The 18,012-nt window shown below is 37.8% G+C and overlaps 1 protein-coding gene across 1 annotated transcript in view; it reads left to right on the plus strand.

Annotated features, from left to right (window-relative positions):
• Window positions 1-1,481: 1,481 nt before the first annotated feature.
• The window catches only part of LOC133639186 (von Willebrand factor A domain-containing protein 7-like), a 49,520-nt gene continuing 32,989 nt past the window's right edge, over window positions 1,482-18,012 (plus strand). The window contains exons 1-8 of the mRNA XM_062032287.1: window positions 1,482-1,585; window positions 2,684-2,882; window positions 5,395-5,480; window positions 5,564-5,657; window positions 12,055-12,183; window positions 14,202-14,388; window positions 15,792-15,961; window positions 17,070-17,182. Coding sequence (XP_061888271.1) covers window positions 1,484-1,585; window positions 2,684-2,882; window positions 5,395-5,480; window positions 5,564-5,657; window positions 12,055-12,183; window positions 14,202-14,388; window positions 15,792-15,961; window positions 17,070-17,182 — 1,080 coding nt within the window. The 5' untranslated portion in view covers window positions 1,482-1,483. The remainder of the gene's footprint in view (window positions 1,586-2,683; window positions 2,883-5,394; window positions 5,481-5,563; window positions 5,658-12,054; window positions 12,184-14,201; window positions 14,389-15,791; window positions 15,962-17,069; window positions 17,183-18,012) is intronic.

The following is an 18,012-nucleotide window of genomic DNA, read 5'->3' on the forward strand; positions in this document are numbered from 1 at the left end:
TATGATCATGATTTATGGTTGTTAGGCAGCAGAGAAGGCCTTGCTGGCCCTGGCGTGTGTAGGAGGTGGCCCTGGGTGGCACGTGCCACCCCGAGAGTCTGGTAGGCCACCCCAGATGCCACCCCACTCAGAGGTGGAACGATTTGAAGCATACGAACGCAGCATAATTGGACAGCGGCTGGCGTGCCTATATGTATATATCCTGCGGGTGGCGGTAGCTGTGCTTAATCCGTATATTATTAAATATAATTTTACTTTTTTAAAGAGGAAATTTGACATACTATATTTGTATTACATGCCAACTGTTGCAAGCCCTGTGCTTTAGGACAGTGATCCCCAAGCACCGGTCCGTGACACGTTTGCTACCGGGCCGCACAGAGACATTAAATCATTTCATAACCGACCGCATTTCCTCAGACTTAACTTTCGCCAGTCAGCTCACCAATAAGCTTGATGACAGATGTATTATACAACTCCTGATACGAAGTCGCCATTTGCTATATTTGTTACATCTTTGTTACATGGGACTATGCTCATTAATAAACATATCAAATCTAAAGGTGCCAAATCGTAGCCAAAAGTTAGGTTCCATCTGCAGTCTGCAGCCGGTTGATGACCTAAGATCAGGGCAGATCAGGAACAAAGGGACCGTAGTAGTTAAATGGAGAAGTGCTAAATTGTTGCATATAATAATTGTGCTGAAGGAAAAAAATACACATCTCCTTTGGCCTAGTAAGTTAAAGTGCTGGTATTATTGCACATTGTCCTATTATATAAGCAGTCAGCAATAACGGATGTATTTGCGCATGGAAAATTGGACCTAAAAAGCTAACATTAGTGTATTTATGTATGAAATATTGCACAAAATAAGAATACAGAACTTTTAGAATGGGAATAATAATCCACAGAAATCTATTGGAACTAATGTTGAGTATTTTTAGCTTTCTTATACTGTATATGCATGCTCTTGTCCTTGACAGTGATGTCAATCAATCGATCAATCAATGTTTACTTATATAGCCCTAAATCACGAGTGTCTCAAAGGGCTGCACAAGCCACAACAACATCCTCGGCTCAGATCCCACATCAGGGCAAGAAAAACTCAACCCAGTGGGATGACCATGAGAAACCTTGGAGGGTACCGCAGATGTGGGGACCGGTGCAATGGATGTCGAGTGGATCTAGCACAGGGGTCGGCAACCCGCGGCTCTAGAGCCGCATGCGGCTCTTTAGCGCCGCCCTAGTGGCTCTCTGGAGATTTTTCAAAAATGTATGAAGAATGGAAAAAGATGAGGGGGAAAAAAAATAAATTTGTTTGTTTTAGTATGGTTTCTGTAGGAGGACAAACATGACACAAACCTCCGTAATTGTTATAAATCACACTGTTTATATTAAATATGCTTCACTGATTCAAGTATTTGGCGAGCGCCGTTTTGTCCTACTTATTTTGGCGGTCCTTGAACTCACCATATAGTCTGTTTACATGCATAACTTTCTCCGACTTTCTAGGACATGTTTTATGCCACTTCTTTTTCTGTCTCATTTTGTCCACCACACTTTTAACGTTGTGCATGAGTGCACAAAGGTGAGTTTTGTTGATGTTATTGACTTGTATGAAGTGCTAATCAGACATATTTGGTCACTGCATGACTGCAAGCTAATCGATGCTAACATGCTATTTAGGCTAGCTATATGTACATATTGCATCATTATGCCTAATTTGTAGCTATATTTGAGCTAATTTAGTTTCCTTTAAGTCCTCTTAATTAAATGTATATCTCATGACACATGTAATATGGCTTTTAATTTTTTGCGGCTCCAGACAGATTTGTTTTTGTTTTTTTTTGGTCCAATATGGCTCTTTCAACATTTTGGGTTGCCGACCCCTGATCTAGCATAATATGTATCACCTATAACCCATCAGATGCTAAAGCCAAAAAAAAGCCCACTACTGACAAAAATTAGCTAAAAACAAAAGTCTATGGAGAGCTTTTTTGCAAAGGAAAAAGTCCAGGGCCTCCCACTAATTGAATGTTATGGTGAGTTTGTTCATGTATTCATTTTTCATGCACTTATTTGCTATATTTATCTGCCACACATGTAAGGCAGCTCCAGGAAAATAATGCCTACATTAAACCGGTCCCTGGTGCAAAAAAGGTTGGCGACCCCTGCTTTAGGATGTAGTATTATTTAATGTCAGCAATTGTCTTTCAAGAAGATTCAGTCCACACTACTATAGGTGGTGGTAAGGTGCTATAGTAGAAACAGCTGACCCTGGGGGTGACCCCCTGTGAGGCCCCTGGGGGAAAAAAAGTCTGGACACGCCACTGGTGTAAAACTGGGATCATCTGACGAGATCAAACTAAGTTAATCATATAAAGGGCAGCAACGGGTATGGTTAGGGATACCATACCGACTTTATTTATAAAGCCCTTTAAAACAACCACAGTTGCAAAACTGTGGTATTACTTCAGTCTTCTTATCATTAAAGTGAAAAAAAAATTAGGAATGACAGGAGCGGGGAAAAAAGTATCTCTTGTCTACCCCCAGACAAGAAAAAACACAAAAAGAAGGGTCTGATATCTGTGGTCTGTGCACACGTCTTCAGCATGACTTCGTAAGTTTTCCGTCCGCCCTCAAAACTTTGAAGAGCAACTTTAACCATCTCTTTTTTTGTCTTCAGATTGATGACAGTCTGACACCTGACCAAGTAGTCCGGGCATGCTTCACTTCAGTCAGCCTTGTCTCCAGTATTTCCTTCAATGCTGTCATTGCCGAAATTTACCTAAACAATGGTGATGTAGATTTACGGTTTGCACGCCGTGCAGAGTACCATTTTAATGACGAGACCTTCGAGATGGGACGGACCTTGATCACAGAAGGTAGAACAGAAAACACAAGACATAACACTTTCAACTTCTATAATTCGGGTAATTATAGAAGGACTTGTTTCTTCAGCATTTCCACACATTTAAGTCAGGACTTTGGGAAGGCCATTCTAAAACCTTAATTCTAGCCCGATTTAGCTATTGCATTACCACTTTTGATGTGTGTTTGGGGTCATTGTCCTGTTGGAACACCCAACTGCGCCCAAGATCCAACCTCCGGGCTGATGATTTTAGGTTGTTCTGAAGAATTTGGAGGCAATCCTCCTTTTTCATTGTCCCATTTACTCTCTCTGAAACACCAGTTCCATTGGCAGCAAAACAAGCCCAGAGCATAATACTACCACCACCATGCTTGATGGTAGGAATGGTGTTCCTGGGATCAAAGGCCTCACCTTTTCTCCTCCAAACATATTGCTGGGTATTGTGGCCAAACAGCTAAATTTTTGTTTCATCTGACCACAGAACTTTCCTCCAGAAGGTCTTATCTTTGTCCATGGGATGTCAGATGAAACAAAAAGCTAGGTTTATTAAAAGTAAAGAACATAATGTCATGGCTGTCTTCAGTTTCCAATAATTTCTACAACTCTAATTTTTTTGTGATAGAGAGATTGGAGCACATACTTGTTGGTCACAAAAAACATTCATGAAGTTTGGTTCTTTTATGAATTTATTATTGGTCTACTGTAAATGTGACCAAATATGTTGGGTCAAAAGTATACATACAGCAACATACAGTACATTATCAATTTTGGTGATGTAGAAAAGTTACGATCAAATCAAATTAGCTTCATTGCATGGCAAACTTCATGTGAGTGATTATGATTGACGACACCTGTTGACTTCTCTGAGCCCATTTAAACAGGGCTCATGTGATGCAGTCATTAGACTCGGTTACAAACGCAACAATGGGTCACATTTTCCCATAAAATCATTGCTCTGTCAAACTGTTGACGTAATGATTAAGCTGATTAGATGTCGGGAACTTTGAAAACCCTTCAAGATAGACTTGTGATATCTTGTTTCACAAATGTGACAAGGTATGAGGGGGAAAACAAGGAGCCAGCGTATATTGAGACTAAAAATAGACTGATCGTCATCACAATAGGTTTTTTTGTACTGTGTTTTGTGTCCAATATCTTGCAAAACTTGGGAGAAAAACACAGATAAAGACACAAATAAAAGTAACTGATAGACTATTGAAATAGGTATCTGACAAGTTTAATTCTCCCGCTGATCAAAACAAACAAACTGTTTTGTTTTGTTACTGTTCAGTCCGTCGCTGAACAGTACATTGTGTACTATGATCATTTATTTGTTTGAAATTTATTAGTAGCTACACAGTAGCCACTATAGTTTTGCCGGGGTCCATCACACAAGACTAACACAACATCAAAACAAAAATTAAGAAATACTAACAAAAAACATTCAGATTGTTATAAATAGAGAGAAAGTAGAACAGCCGTGCCATTGACTGAGCAAAAAAAACATTGCATTGTGTGGACCTATTTTATTACTCCAACGGAAAAGAAACAAGTTGCAACTAATGTGATGAAAGTGTTCAGCACAGGAGCAACACGAGTAACTTATGGTATGGAAATGGTAGCAAACAAACGATTTAGGTTACGTTGTGTAAAAAATATGTTATGAAAACTACTTGATTCTCACAAAGTATCAAAAAAGTGGGAAAAAATGCCCAGAAAGTAATTGGTATCTTATGACATTCAACATTCTGGTGTTGCGCATACTTACTTTATTTATTTTACTTTGGATGTCATTCTGCCTCAGCTTGGCTACAGCAAACTAGCTAAATATATTCTAGTCTCCAAATGTGACTTTTTACCGCAGTGACATTTGGCTTTAGAAAATAGAAAAAGAAGCAACGCGGTTAGCTTGGAGCTCATTATGTAAAGTGCAATACAAATAAAATCTATTAATATTATTACCAACACTGTCAGATATGGAAGCTTTAGGTGGCTAACATCTGTTAGATGTGTCTGCTGTCAAGGCCAGATATTAAAATTGTAAGCATAATATCTTCTATAAATTCTTTATATAGCATGAATATTCAATAAGCATCATGATGTGCAATTAGCAATGTAATTATTCTAAGCTATTCTTTATTGAATATGACAACTTAATAAGCAATTCGGGAAAAAAAGCAGTGCTTTCTGAAAATCAAGCCCCCTAAAATGTGTTGAACAGCCCTTCCTTATGGGTTATGATTGGCATAAATCAGATATTTCCTTGGCCGACGGGGAAGTTATGAGAAAGACGTTTGAACTGTGCTGATCAGGAACAACTCTGTTGACCTACTGATGTAAACCAGAGTACAGCAGATTTGATTGACAACTTGGCTGAGGTGGTTCCGCCACACCTACAGTGAATTGTTACAATTAAAATGATGGTAATTATCTTGTTGACTGTTTCTTACTTTGGCAGACTCAGGGCCAGATTAAATGGTTGTATTTCCTTGTTCTGTATTAACTCTTTGGTATTGTTCTGTTAGGTGTGTCTGCTGTCAAGGCCAGTACAAACATGGGAAACTTAATCACGGCACGCTCTGTTCTTGGTGAAGTACTTCACACTTTGCAGGTGAGTTTGAAGAGAAACTAGTTGGCGTATTTCCCGGAGGTCAGATGCAACCAACAAACAATACATGATGTCTGTACTCCTAGGACTTCTACAGCCACAGTAACTGGGTGGAGTTGGGGAACACGGCTCCTTACGATGCCTTGATCACACCTGCCCTACGTCTTGAAAATCTAACTGGTAGGTTATTGTAAAAGGTCTGGGTATTTATAGATTGTATTTTCCAGAGTGCAGTTTTGTCGTCAGAATGACGGTGTAGTTATACGAGAAGGTTTGTTTATAAACCAGTCAATTGGGTCCCTGTAGCGATCAGTCCTATCTGTGGCATTTTTTAATATAGAAATAAACACATCATGATGATAAGTAGTAGTGCATACCAGTGGTGTGCCGTCAGGGCTAGAAGGCCTTCTCTGCTGGCTTAACATAACCAAAATGATGATCATAATTAAAGATAAATATTTTATATACTTTCCCTAAATATCTAAAAGTATCCATATTATCTTCATGTAATATTATGCTCATTCCAGTGCTGTTGTTTTTAGGTTAGTTTTTATCCAATCAGAATTCAGCTAGCTTATGTTGCCATGCTGTACGAAATCTTCCAGGGACCTTCAGAATCAACAATGCCGTGCATTGTATGTGAACGGGCACATCGAGTTGATAGACAATTGCGATAGCCAATCAGATCACGAGTTGTTGTCAGTAAGGCCTTCCAGCTGGCCTAACGCTGCGATTGGATACTCACTTGGGAGTCCCAAGTGAGTATCCAATCACAAGTTGCAAAAACAGGAAGTAGCATACAAGCCATAGAAAACCACAGAAAACTCACCGGTAGTCACAAAGAAGAAGAGCAAAATGTTGATTAGGTGGCAGATTTATAGTTGTAAGGCCATTTTCAAGAAGGATACTTTAGAGAATCTACATCTTGTGAGACAAGGTCAGCCGACATCGGAAGCTATCCCGGCAGTGAAATGGTTTTCCCGCCACTTTCACACGAATCAACCGACTACGACGAACTAGCGACTACGAGCGGCACCACTGGCTTATACGGCGTCGAAAGGGTTCTACAAATTGTGAGTTCAAATATTTTATTTCTGAATTTGTTTATGTTTAATTTGTTTATACAATTATTTTAATTTTGACAGTACCACGTAAGACAGACCTGGGCATTCTGCGGCCCGCGGGCCGCATCCGGCCCTTTGTACGTCCCTGTCCGGCCCGCGTGAGGCCAATTATAAATTACAAAATAAATTTAAAAAAGTATTTCGAGTGTGCAATACAACAGTGTTGCTTTTGTTTTGAAAAGCGTTATTTGTATTACTTCCGTGTGGACGTATGCTCGTGCGCGCAGCGGCAATCACAAATACAAAATACATTTTAAAAAACATCTTTGTCGTGCGTGCAATACAAATGCTGCTTTTATTTTGAAAAGTGTTATATGTGCGTATGTCCTGTGAGGGAAGGCGCACAGCGGTTATCCCCGAGACGCTAAAAAGAGAAAAGTTGATGACGAATGGCGTGTTTTAAAAAATACATGGACTGCCAAGTAAAGGTAAAGCCGTGTGCTTATTTGTGGTACACATGTTGCTGTTTTTAAAGAATATAGTGTAACGACCTGCTGAAGTAGATGTTGTCTTCTTGAGTTGTGTAAATGAGGAGTGAGGAGACGTGCGTGTGGAAGGAACGAGATATGTTGAGCTGTGTTAGTATAGCTTGCTCAATAAAAGTTTAAAAATTGCGTCAGACTTGCTGTGCACTTCTTCTGGACGCTACAATTGGTGTCAGAAGTAAAACTTTGCGCATACTGCGCTGCTTGTGTGCTACGTCATCGGGAGGTACGTGCCACGTGAGGAGCTCGTCGCAAAGAGAGAGAGAGAGAGAGCGTTTACAGGTGCAGCCACGCTGCTTGCCACGGGGGGAATTCCGCCCTCAATGAAGACTCCCAGGTTTGATGGCAAGGCGAACTGGGAGGCATTTCACCCACTTGTGACATCAATTGTAGCGTCCAGAAGAAGTGCACACCAAGTCTGACGTTCTTTTTAAACTTTTATTGAGCATGCTATACTAACACAGCTCAACTTATCTCGTTCTTTCCAAAAGGAAAACCAATCCTCACTCCTCATTTCCGCACCAGCAACGCTTCTTCCTTCGCCAATCACCTTACAGACACGTTCACAACAAAGAGGATGCAGGATGAAGTGACAGAAATTGAAATTTTTGTATTGTAATATACATCAGGAAGTGTTGTGTAAGAAAGTGTTAAAAATAAAACCATCAAAAGCCATCTGCTTTTGTATAAAGATAAGTTAGGTTAAATGAAAATATTATTATTATCTATCTTACGGTATATCAAAAATAATTTGTGCAAAACTTAATTGAAATATTGTCGTGTGGCCCTCCAGCAGTGCTCGGGTTGCTCATGCGGCCCCCGGTAAAAATTAATTGCCCACCCCTGACGTAAGATATGTTTTAATTGCTGATGCGGGTTTATTGAATGTTAAATGCGCCTAAAAATAGACCGTTTTGTACACTGTTTGGGGAATTCAATGACCAGTAGTGTGCAAGTGGGTTTCTATATAGTATTTCCAGCCGTGTCCATGTGGTGACATCAATTACGGTATTTTAAGAGGTGAAGTCGGACTAAGTAGGACATCACTGAAGGCCTAGGTGAGAAACGCACGGCCCGCCACTGTTGTATACTGACTGGTGACTGTAATCTCACACGGATATACGATGTAACATATACATGATTATCCCAAGGCAATTCAAATGTTTATAAAAGGAATATAGTCTTTCATAAAAGTGAACAAAACAACTACTTTTTCCAACTCAAAATAAGGCTAAACTACCGTCCTCAGGTCTAGTGCAGCACCAAGAAGACATCAAACTTGACTAAATAGAGGAAGTAAAAGACTGAACAAAGTTTCCATATGGGAACCAGCGTTTACTTGTTACCTTTGCAAAAAGAGCGCTACACTTCCAAGTCGAGGCACTGCGTGCTAGCCTCCGCTGTGTCCAATTTCCTGCATCCCGGCAGCAGGATTGTCTGGAAAGAGGCGAACGATAACATGTCAAGATTCTTGTCTGACAGCAGCGCGTCAGACATGACAGCAACCTCCCAACTAGGGTTGTACGGTATACCGGTATTAGTATAGTACCGCAATACTAATGAATCATTTTCAGTACTGTACCGTCTCTCTGAAACGACAATATGACACAATATGTTACTGCATATGTCAGCAGACTAATTAGGAGCCTTTGTTTGTTTACTTACTACTAAAAGACAAGTTGTCTTGTATGTTCACTATTTTATTGAAGGACTTAACTGCAATAATAAACATATGTTTAATGTACCCTAAGATTTTTTGTTAAAATAAAGCCAATAATTAATTTTTTTTGTGGTGCCCTTTATTTACAAAAGTACCGAAAAGTATTGAAAAGTATCGATATAGTTTTAGTACCGGTACCAAAATATTGGTATCGTTACAACACTACTCCCAACACTGTAAAAGAATATAGTTTGTAGACAAATAGATGTAATATAATAAGAGATGTGAGAGGCCAAAACACACCAGAGAGCAGTGTCCGGAAGCAGCGATCGCGCTCTTGTAACAACCAAAATCGGAAACCAACATTAATTATCTCTTACGCGAGTCTTTTACTAATATTCAAAGACTAATGAACATAATTTATCTATCCTCTCAACACACCTGCTGTACACAGGTGACATTAGCAGATATTTAACTTTCCTTCCTCCACAGATGGAGGGACGAGTTTTGTATCACACCATTCAATTGCAAGGCTGATGGACAAATGGTTGACTATGTAGAAACAGCCAAAATACACTAAAAATGAAGATCATAGACTCTTAGGAATAAAACAGTTTAATGTTCAAAAACTAGAGTTTAAAGTTGTAAATCTAGGTCAGTACCTCTTCTGAAAGTGTTTAGGCCTGCAAACAAGACCTTGCTGGCCTGACCCCCCACCACTAGTTTATAAGTCTTTAGACCTCACATCATTTCACTGTGTGAACACAATTGAATAGAATAGAATGCCTTTTATTGTCACTATACACAGGTACACTGAGATTAAAAGCAACTCCAGTATCAGTGTGACAGTCTATAAATATGCAAAACATAGGAAGGAAAGAAAATAAATAGTGCAAAAGGGGGTAAGGTGCACATTGCAGTCCTGAGAACGAATGTTCTGAATGTGTTGTTTAAATATTAAATATTAAACTATATACAGAAGTGGAGTAAAATAAAAGTTCCTACGATTATTTTAAAGATATGTTACTCTCTCTATGATGGGTCCATTTAATTCAGGCCCGGGCAATTATTTTGACTTGGGGGTCCAAATTTTGAGAAAAAAATGTGTCTGGGGGCCGGTATATCTATTTTTAAGAACACTAATACAAAACCTCACAATAATGTCTGATTGAACGCTAAAAACGTTATGACAGACCGCATGAAAAAACGGAATGGAATTTTACATTTTTTCACTGAATGAGACACCCAGAATGTACATGAAAATACAGAATGTGGGATTTACAATATTAACTATGAGGGATAAAACACTGAATATTGACAACATATGAACGTCACCCTCCCCTCTCGATCAACATATTTTACAATCAAGCAAAATGCAACACAAACAGCGAAATATGAATGCGAAGGGTAAAAAAAAACCCACCTACAATCTTATATATCACTAAGCTTTAGGAATAAAAATCTCCTTCCGCGTCTGTCCCTGACACCCGCTTTTCAGGCTGACCGCTCTGGAAACACTCTGTGGAAACAAACCACGCCCACACTGCTTGGTGCCTCGTCTGAGCTGCTGTGATTTAGATTACCATATTAAATATTTAGATTACCATAGTAACTAATTAGATTACCATAGTAACTAATTAGATTACCACAGTAACTAATTAGTAGATTATAGTAACTAATTAGATTACCACAGTAACTAGTATATCATGCAAAGGCGCAGATTACAACCATTGAAATACTTTGTATAGTTGAAGACTTACGGTCATTTAAAAACATCACTGCACATCATAATGGCAGCTACAGTTTCCATCTTAAAGATCTAAAAAAATGATTTGAGAATGTCCGGCGGGCCAGATTGAAAAGCTTAACGGGCCGCATGCGGGCCCCGGGCCTTAATTGGCCCAGGTCTGATTTAATTGGACAATATCCTAATTTGTGCCAAATGCAATTTAAAAAGGTGATTTTTAGACCAATCTTAAATTAGGACAATTAAGATAAAAATCTAATCAGGATAGCTGATCTTGTGTACTTTATATTGAAAACCCTATCTTTAAAAGGACTATCAATCTAGACTTGTGGTTTAGCATACTGGACTATGCAGAACATTGTGCAACATGGACATTAAGCTAAAGTGTGGTAACTGACATCTGACTGCTTACTGAATTCTTGCTAACACAATTACATGAAGTTTGATGCACCACGGCTCTGGGGCGCTCTTCAAAAACACTTAATTTATTAGTGTTCCTTGAACCTTGAACTAAAAAATGACAGGATTTTTCAACAAAAATTGGAAAACACAAGTTATTGATGTTTATTAACGTTGTATTCGTTTTATACTTGTTGCAAACAGTCCTTTTAAAAAGAGGGTTTTTATGTACCGTATTTTTGGAGTATAAGTCGCTCCGTAGTATAAGTCGCACCGGCCGAAAATGCATAATAAAGAAGGAAAAAAACATATATAAGTCGCATTTTTTGGGGACATTTATTTGATAAAACCCAACACCCAGAATAGACATTTGAAAGGCAATTTAAAATAAATAAAGAATAGTGAACAACAGGCTGAATAAGTGTACATTATATGAGGCATAAATAACCAACTGAGAACGTGCCTGGTATGTTAACGTAACATATTATGGTAAGAGTCATTTAAATAACTATAACATATAGAACATGCTATACGTTTACCAAACAATCTGTCACTCCTAGTCGCTAAATCCCATGAAATCTTATACGTCTAGTCTCTTACGTGAATGAGCTAAATAATAATATTTGATATTTTACGGTAATGTGTTAATAATTTCACACATAAGTCGCTCCTGAGTATAAGTCGCACCCCCGGCCAAACTATGAAAAAAAATGCGACTTATAGCCCGAAAAATATGGTAATACTTTTAAAGGGCTACAAAATGATTTGGAGATAAACATTTCTTTCTACAGATATGTTTGCCCGATGGATTTTAGATCACTGCGGTCTTAATGAGAATATATGCTTTTTTACTTCAATTTTTTCATGAGTGTTACTGTATATATAATGTGTTTTTGGACATGGGAAATTTTCTGATCCTAAATGTGTCAATTCTGCTGCTGGAAACAACATTTTTAAATCTCAGTAAGTTTTCTGGTTAAATACAGGTTAAATAAGTACAATAAAAAATATCAGCAGGCCAATAGAAAAAAAAGTTTTTGTTTTGCTGTCCTGTAAAAAATACATACTTTGTTTCCTTCCACTGCTGGTTTAAAAATTTTCTTTCAGCGATTTTTGATTGCATTTTAGAGTTTTTCCTGACATTTTCTTAATTTCTTTGCAGGCCCAACTGTTCCAACTTGTACAAACTGTATAAGTGAAGACTGTACCGACAACATTTTGCCTGCTGTGCTGAATGACGGCCTTCTCACATCTGGTTTCTTTGACAGATTGTCCTCAAATAAGCCGGAAGGTAATATTTTGGCATATGTTGTTGTTTTATTTGACTCATTCTGAGCATAACGTATATACGGTGCTAGGGGTGTAATGATAGATCTTAACAAGTTAGATTTTTTGGGGGTAAAACACGTTGATACGGTATAGAGCCGTACCAAGTTTCCACACGGACCACATTAAATAAGGGACAGGACATGGAACTGCCTAGCGGTATGGTCAGGCATCTGCTCTGTAAATAAAGTGCAGCCCAGCCTTTCCAAATCTGAGATATTTTTAGTAGGTCTGTCAAAGCTAACGTGTTAACTATAAGTTCCTTTAATGGTGATCTTTTTTTTTTAACATGAATGCGTCCTGACTCCTTTTCGACCCTTGGTCCATTCCGTAGCGTGGGGAAATGTAATGGCGTCCAGTTACTGTAGAGCCACAAGCTCGAAAACAGCGAGCAGAAATGCACAAAGAAAGGGGGACATGATGGTCATCTCAGATCCAAAGCCATGGCAAATCGTTCTCCTGACTAGAAATGACTATTTTATCTTCAATTGCTTTGCCATTTGTAGTGAGTAGGAGCTTCACGTCCTTAAATAATAACATCAAATGTAGACAGTTACACTAACTGCTTTAGTAAACCAGAAAAAAAAGCCTTCTGACAGATTGAAATAAAGTGTATATTTTATTATACCTTGTTCTGATTGATAGTTGCAATTAAAGAATGTTTAACGGGTTCAATATATATATTTTTTAATAAATAGAGAAGGTTAAAACATTGTCATGAAGCAATATGAAGACCATTAGCTTGTACAACAGGTAATGTACAGAATATCAGACTAGGGATGTCCGATAATGGCTTTTTTGCCGATATCCGATATTCCGATATTGTCCAACTCTTAATTACCGATACCGATATCAACCGATACCGATATATACAGTCGTGGAATTAACACATTATTTTGCCTAATTTGGACAACCAGGTATGGTGAAGATAAGGTCCTTTTTTAAAAAATTAATACAATAAAATAAGATAAATAAATTAAAAACATTTTCTTGAATAAAAAAGAAAGTAAAACAATATAAAAACAGTTACATAGAAACTAGTAATTAATGAAAGTGAGTAAAATAAACTGTTAAAGGTTAGTACTATTAGTGGACCAGCAGCACGCACAATCATGTGTGCTTACGGACTGTATCCCTTGCAGACTGTATTGATCTATATTGATATATAATGTAGGAACCAGAATATTAATAACAGAAAGAAACAACCCTTTTGTGTGAATGAGTGTGAATGGGGAAGGGAGGTTTTTTGGGTTGGTGCACTAATTGTAAGAGTATCTTGGGTTTTTTATGTTGATTTAATTTAAAAAAAACGATACCGATAATAAAAAAAACGATACCGATAATTTCCGATATTACATTTTAAAGCATTTATCGGATCGTGCCGATATTATCGGACATCTCTATATCAGACGCATTTATTCTAATAGAAATATCATATTTAACAGTACCAAACATATTTGATAATCAAAGCATGATCGTAACAATCCACATTTTGTGTTGTTTATGAGTAAAACTGGTATTTAAACATGGTGTAGCTCCTCCTCTGAATGCAAGTGCTCCAAGAGCAGAAATACAAACTCTGCATTCATACAAAATCTGGCAAGACACCAACACACTACAAGTAATTTTGTATTCTATATAAAAGCATGTTTATATCTGTTCTGTGTTACGATGTTTAAAAAAAGCATAATTAAAATTAAAAAAAATCATTCAAAGCAAACTAATTGTCCAGTCAGGGTAATAAAAACTTTAAAAATATCTGTCTACGGTATATTTATTATTGTCCAAAATTATATTTATCTGCGATTAATTTGTACCTAACTATGAACAACTGCGATTAATCGCCATAAATATTTAAACTGTTTGACAGCCCTAATTTCTAGGCAATATAACCAGGCCTATTTGAGGGAATACAACTGTGTACTCTTTGGAACTTAGCATCGACAAGAACGAAGATCACTTATTTTGTGTTTGAACTTCAAGGTAAATGCAGCCATGGAGGTCCTCTAGACTTGACAAGCACACAGGAACCAGTGGGGGGCATCAACAAGGACAACTTTGACTCCGACCATGGCTTTCTTCACCAAGAAGCAGCTGATTTGGCTCTGACAGCTAGTTTGGATCTTCTCGAGGACATCAGACTAGGTGTAGGAGACCAGGACTTTTTACGGTGAGAGACCTTAAAAGTTGTTCAAATGGCCACCACAGGGTTGTCCCTATACCAATATTTTGGTACCGGAACCGATACTTTTCTAAAATAAAGGGGACAACAAAAAATGGCATTATTGGCTTCATTTTAACAATAAATTTCACGGTACATTAAACATATGTTTATTATTGCAATCGAAGAACCATTTTTTTCTACAAATAAAATAGTGAACATACTAGACAACTTGTCTTTTCGTAGTAAGTAAACAAACAAAGGCTCCTAATTAGTCTGCTGACATATGCAGTAACATATTGTTAACATTTATCATTCTATTATTTGGTCAAAATTATGACGGACAAGTGGTAGAAAATTGATTATTAATCTACTTGTTCATTTACTGTTAATATCTGCTTACTTTCTCTTTTAACATGTTTTATCTACACTTCTGTTAAAATGTAATAATCACTTATTCTTCTGTTGTACTGGTTATTTTCCATTTCAACATGTTCTAGCTACACTTTTGTTAAAAAGTAATAAAAAACGTATTCTTCTGTTTGGATGCTTTACATTAGTTTTGGATGATACCACAAATGTTGTTATCAATCCGATACCAAGTCGTTACAGGATCATACAATGGTCATAATGTAAGTCCTCATGTGTCTATCGACGTATTTCCTGAGTTAATAATATAAATGTTTTAAAAAAGGAAAAAAATATATTTTGTGATAATAAAAATATCGATGCAATCATAGAAGTATCGACTAGATAAGCTCTTGTACTTGGTATCACTACAGTGGATGTCTGGTGTAGATCCACCCATGGCATTTGTTTACATTAGGAGCGCCAGCTTGTTAGCGGTGAGCTATTGTATCCCCCTGAGGTGTGTAGTGAAGTATGTTTAGCTATTCCTCGTCCTGCAGGGATGATACTTGTAAGAAACTTACTTTATTTGTAGCCATGGAGGCGAGGATGAGTGATTTAGAAGTAGCTAAAACACTGCCGACGGCGGATGGACGTTAGCCGCTAGCTAGCTAGCCATGTCTTAAAGCACCTCTTCCTGAGGGCGCTTCAGTGTTATAACTTCACCTTTATCTTTAGTTTTTAAGCCAAAACGCGTCCGTTCTCCCTTTTCTGTCTACACACTGTGTCTGCTTGTAAGTACTCTGTGATTGTGCGCTGCCGAACATGCTCCTCTGCTCGTAAACCAGCAACGTCACAACGTGACGACCGAGCGCCGTCATACCCGTTAAAAAAATAAATAAATGGGAAGCGGTATTTTTCAGAGGCAGTATAGTACAGTTTATGAATTATAAGTTCCGGGGTTTAGTATCAGTATACCGTACAACCTTAGGCCTCCGATTGACATAAGATAATAGACCATGAAGGCATAATAAATATGGGTTGTCTCTCTTGCATTCCTGCAGGCTGGTAGGCGTTTTTTCCGCCCCTGTGCTATGTTTTGTCATCGACACAACAGGCAGCATGGGTCCGGAAATAGCTGAAGTAAGGAGAGTTTCCAATGAAATCATCGCAAGTCGGCTTGGAACTGGTCTGGAACCTCCATTCTACATATTGGTTCCTTTCAATGATCCAGGTACACTATTTTGGGTTGAATAGCAAATTCTTATTTTCGTCACACTGGTCCAGATATATACCAATGACGGCGGGAAATGTAGTCTTCCTCTCCTTACATTAAATAACCACAATATACACAATATAACAGGGTTGTCACATTACCAGAATACTTTGAAATTCCACAAATTTTGAATACCAAATTCGATACCGTGGTAGAAATTTTAAAAACTGAACCCATGTACTTTTAAATGTGTTCCCGCATGTATTTAAGAATCCCACCTACAACTTTCTTCTTTGCAGTCTTCATTGTTCATTAAACAAATTGCAAAAGATTCACCAACACAGATGTCCAGAATACTGTGGAATTATGAGATGAAAACAGCTATTTTGTATTGTATTCAACGGGGTACCGATACTTCTGTTTCACTGGTTACGTCACGCGCATACGTCATCATCCAAAGACGTTTTCAACCGGACGTTTAGCGGGAAATTTTAAATTGCACTTTATAAGTTAACCCGGCCGTATTGGCATGTGTTGCAATGTTAAGATTTCATCATTGATATATAAACTATCAGACTGCGTGGTCGGTAGTAGTGGGTTTCAGTAGGCCTTTAAGAACTCAGCCTACACGCCTCATCTGCATCTTTTATGATGAGACAAGACAACACATATATTTGAAAGGCCATTTTCAAGAAGGATATTTAAAGAGAAACTATATCTTGTGAGACCATGTCTTACCATTCCAGAAGCTCGCTCAGCTGTCGATGAAATGTAAGTTCAGATATTTTATTTCTTTATTTTTTCACGTTTAATGTTTTTTGCAATTTAAATTAGCCTGTTAAGTTTTTTTGACTTACCAGTGGACCTATTTTTCTTCCAAGCTGGTGCCACCCTATTTTTGTATTATTAAAATATTTTTACCTGCATACTGCCCCTAATCTCTGCATCCTGTGGTCACGCCAACAGCGCCAAGCTCACAGAAACGATCATTCCAATTGGTGTCTAATGCATAACAATATAGTGTGGTGCAGTATTTTATGTTTCACAACTTACACGAGGTATTGAGGTATAACATGTTTTAAAATTGTTCATCATTAATTGGAACTTAGTGTGTTTCTTTTTGCAGCATTTGGACCTGCGCTACAGTCGTCCGATGCAGCCCTTTTTATGGATCGTATCAATGCGCTCACTGCCAATGGAGGAGGTACTACGCCGGAGTTAAGCTTGTCTGGATTGCAGGTGTGTGCAGCATAATCAACCTTCTCATAATTTCACTATTTCTTTTTTTTCAAAAGTGGACACTACAATGAATAATAAATAAATGAAAAAGTATTTGTATATTAAAATTAAAAACATTTTTTAAACATATTTAGAAACTCAATAAACCATTTACAAAACAACCAACCGAAAGCAAAAGTACATGAGGCAATTATTTTAAATTTCTTATTAATAATGTCCAATACATAGGGATGGGTACTTTTCACAATTAAATCTTTACGGTACCAGTTCCCGGTACCTGGGAATCAATACCGTTTTTTCAATACCTGTGTGTGTGTGCATTATTATACAAACCCTGTTTCCATATGAGTTGGGAAATTGTGTTAGATGTAAATATAAACGGAATACAATGATTTGCAAATCATTTTCAACCCATATTCAGTTGAATATGCTACAAAGACAACATATTTGATGTTCAAACTGATAAACTTTTTTTTTTTTTTTGCAAATAATCATTAATTTTAGAATTTGATGCCAGGAACACGTGACAAAGAAGTTGGGAAAGGTGGCAATAAATACTGATAAAGTTGAGGAATGCTCATCAAACACTTATTTGGAACATCCCACAGGTGAACAGGCAAATTGGGAACAGGTGGGTGCCATGATTGGGTATAAAAGTAGATTCCATGAAATGCTCAGTCATTCACAAACAAGGATGGGTCAAGGGTCACCACTTTGTCAACAAATGCGTGAGCAAATTGTTGAACAGTTTAAGAAAAACCTTTCTCAACCAGCAAGGAATTTAGGGATTTCACCATCTACGGTCCGTAATATCATCAAAGGGTTCAGAG

Source organism: Entelurus aequoreus, linkage group LG22 (assembly GCF_033978785.1).
Source record: "Entelurus aequoreus isolate RoL-2023_Sb linkage group LG22, RoL_Eaeq_v1.1, whole genome shotgun sequence".
Lineage (NCBI taxonomy): Eukaryota > Metazoa > Chordata > Actinopteri > Syngnathiformes > Syngnathidae > Entelurus > Entelurus aequoreus.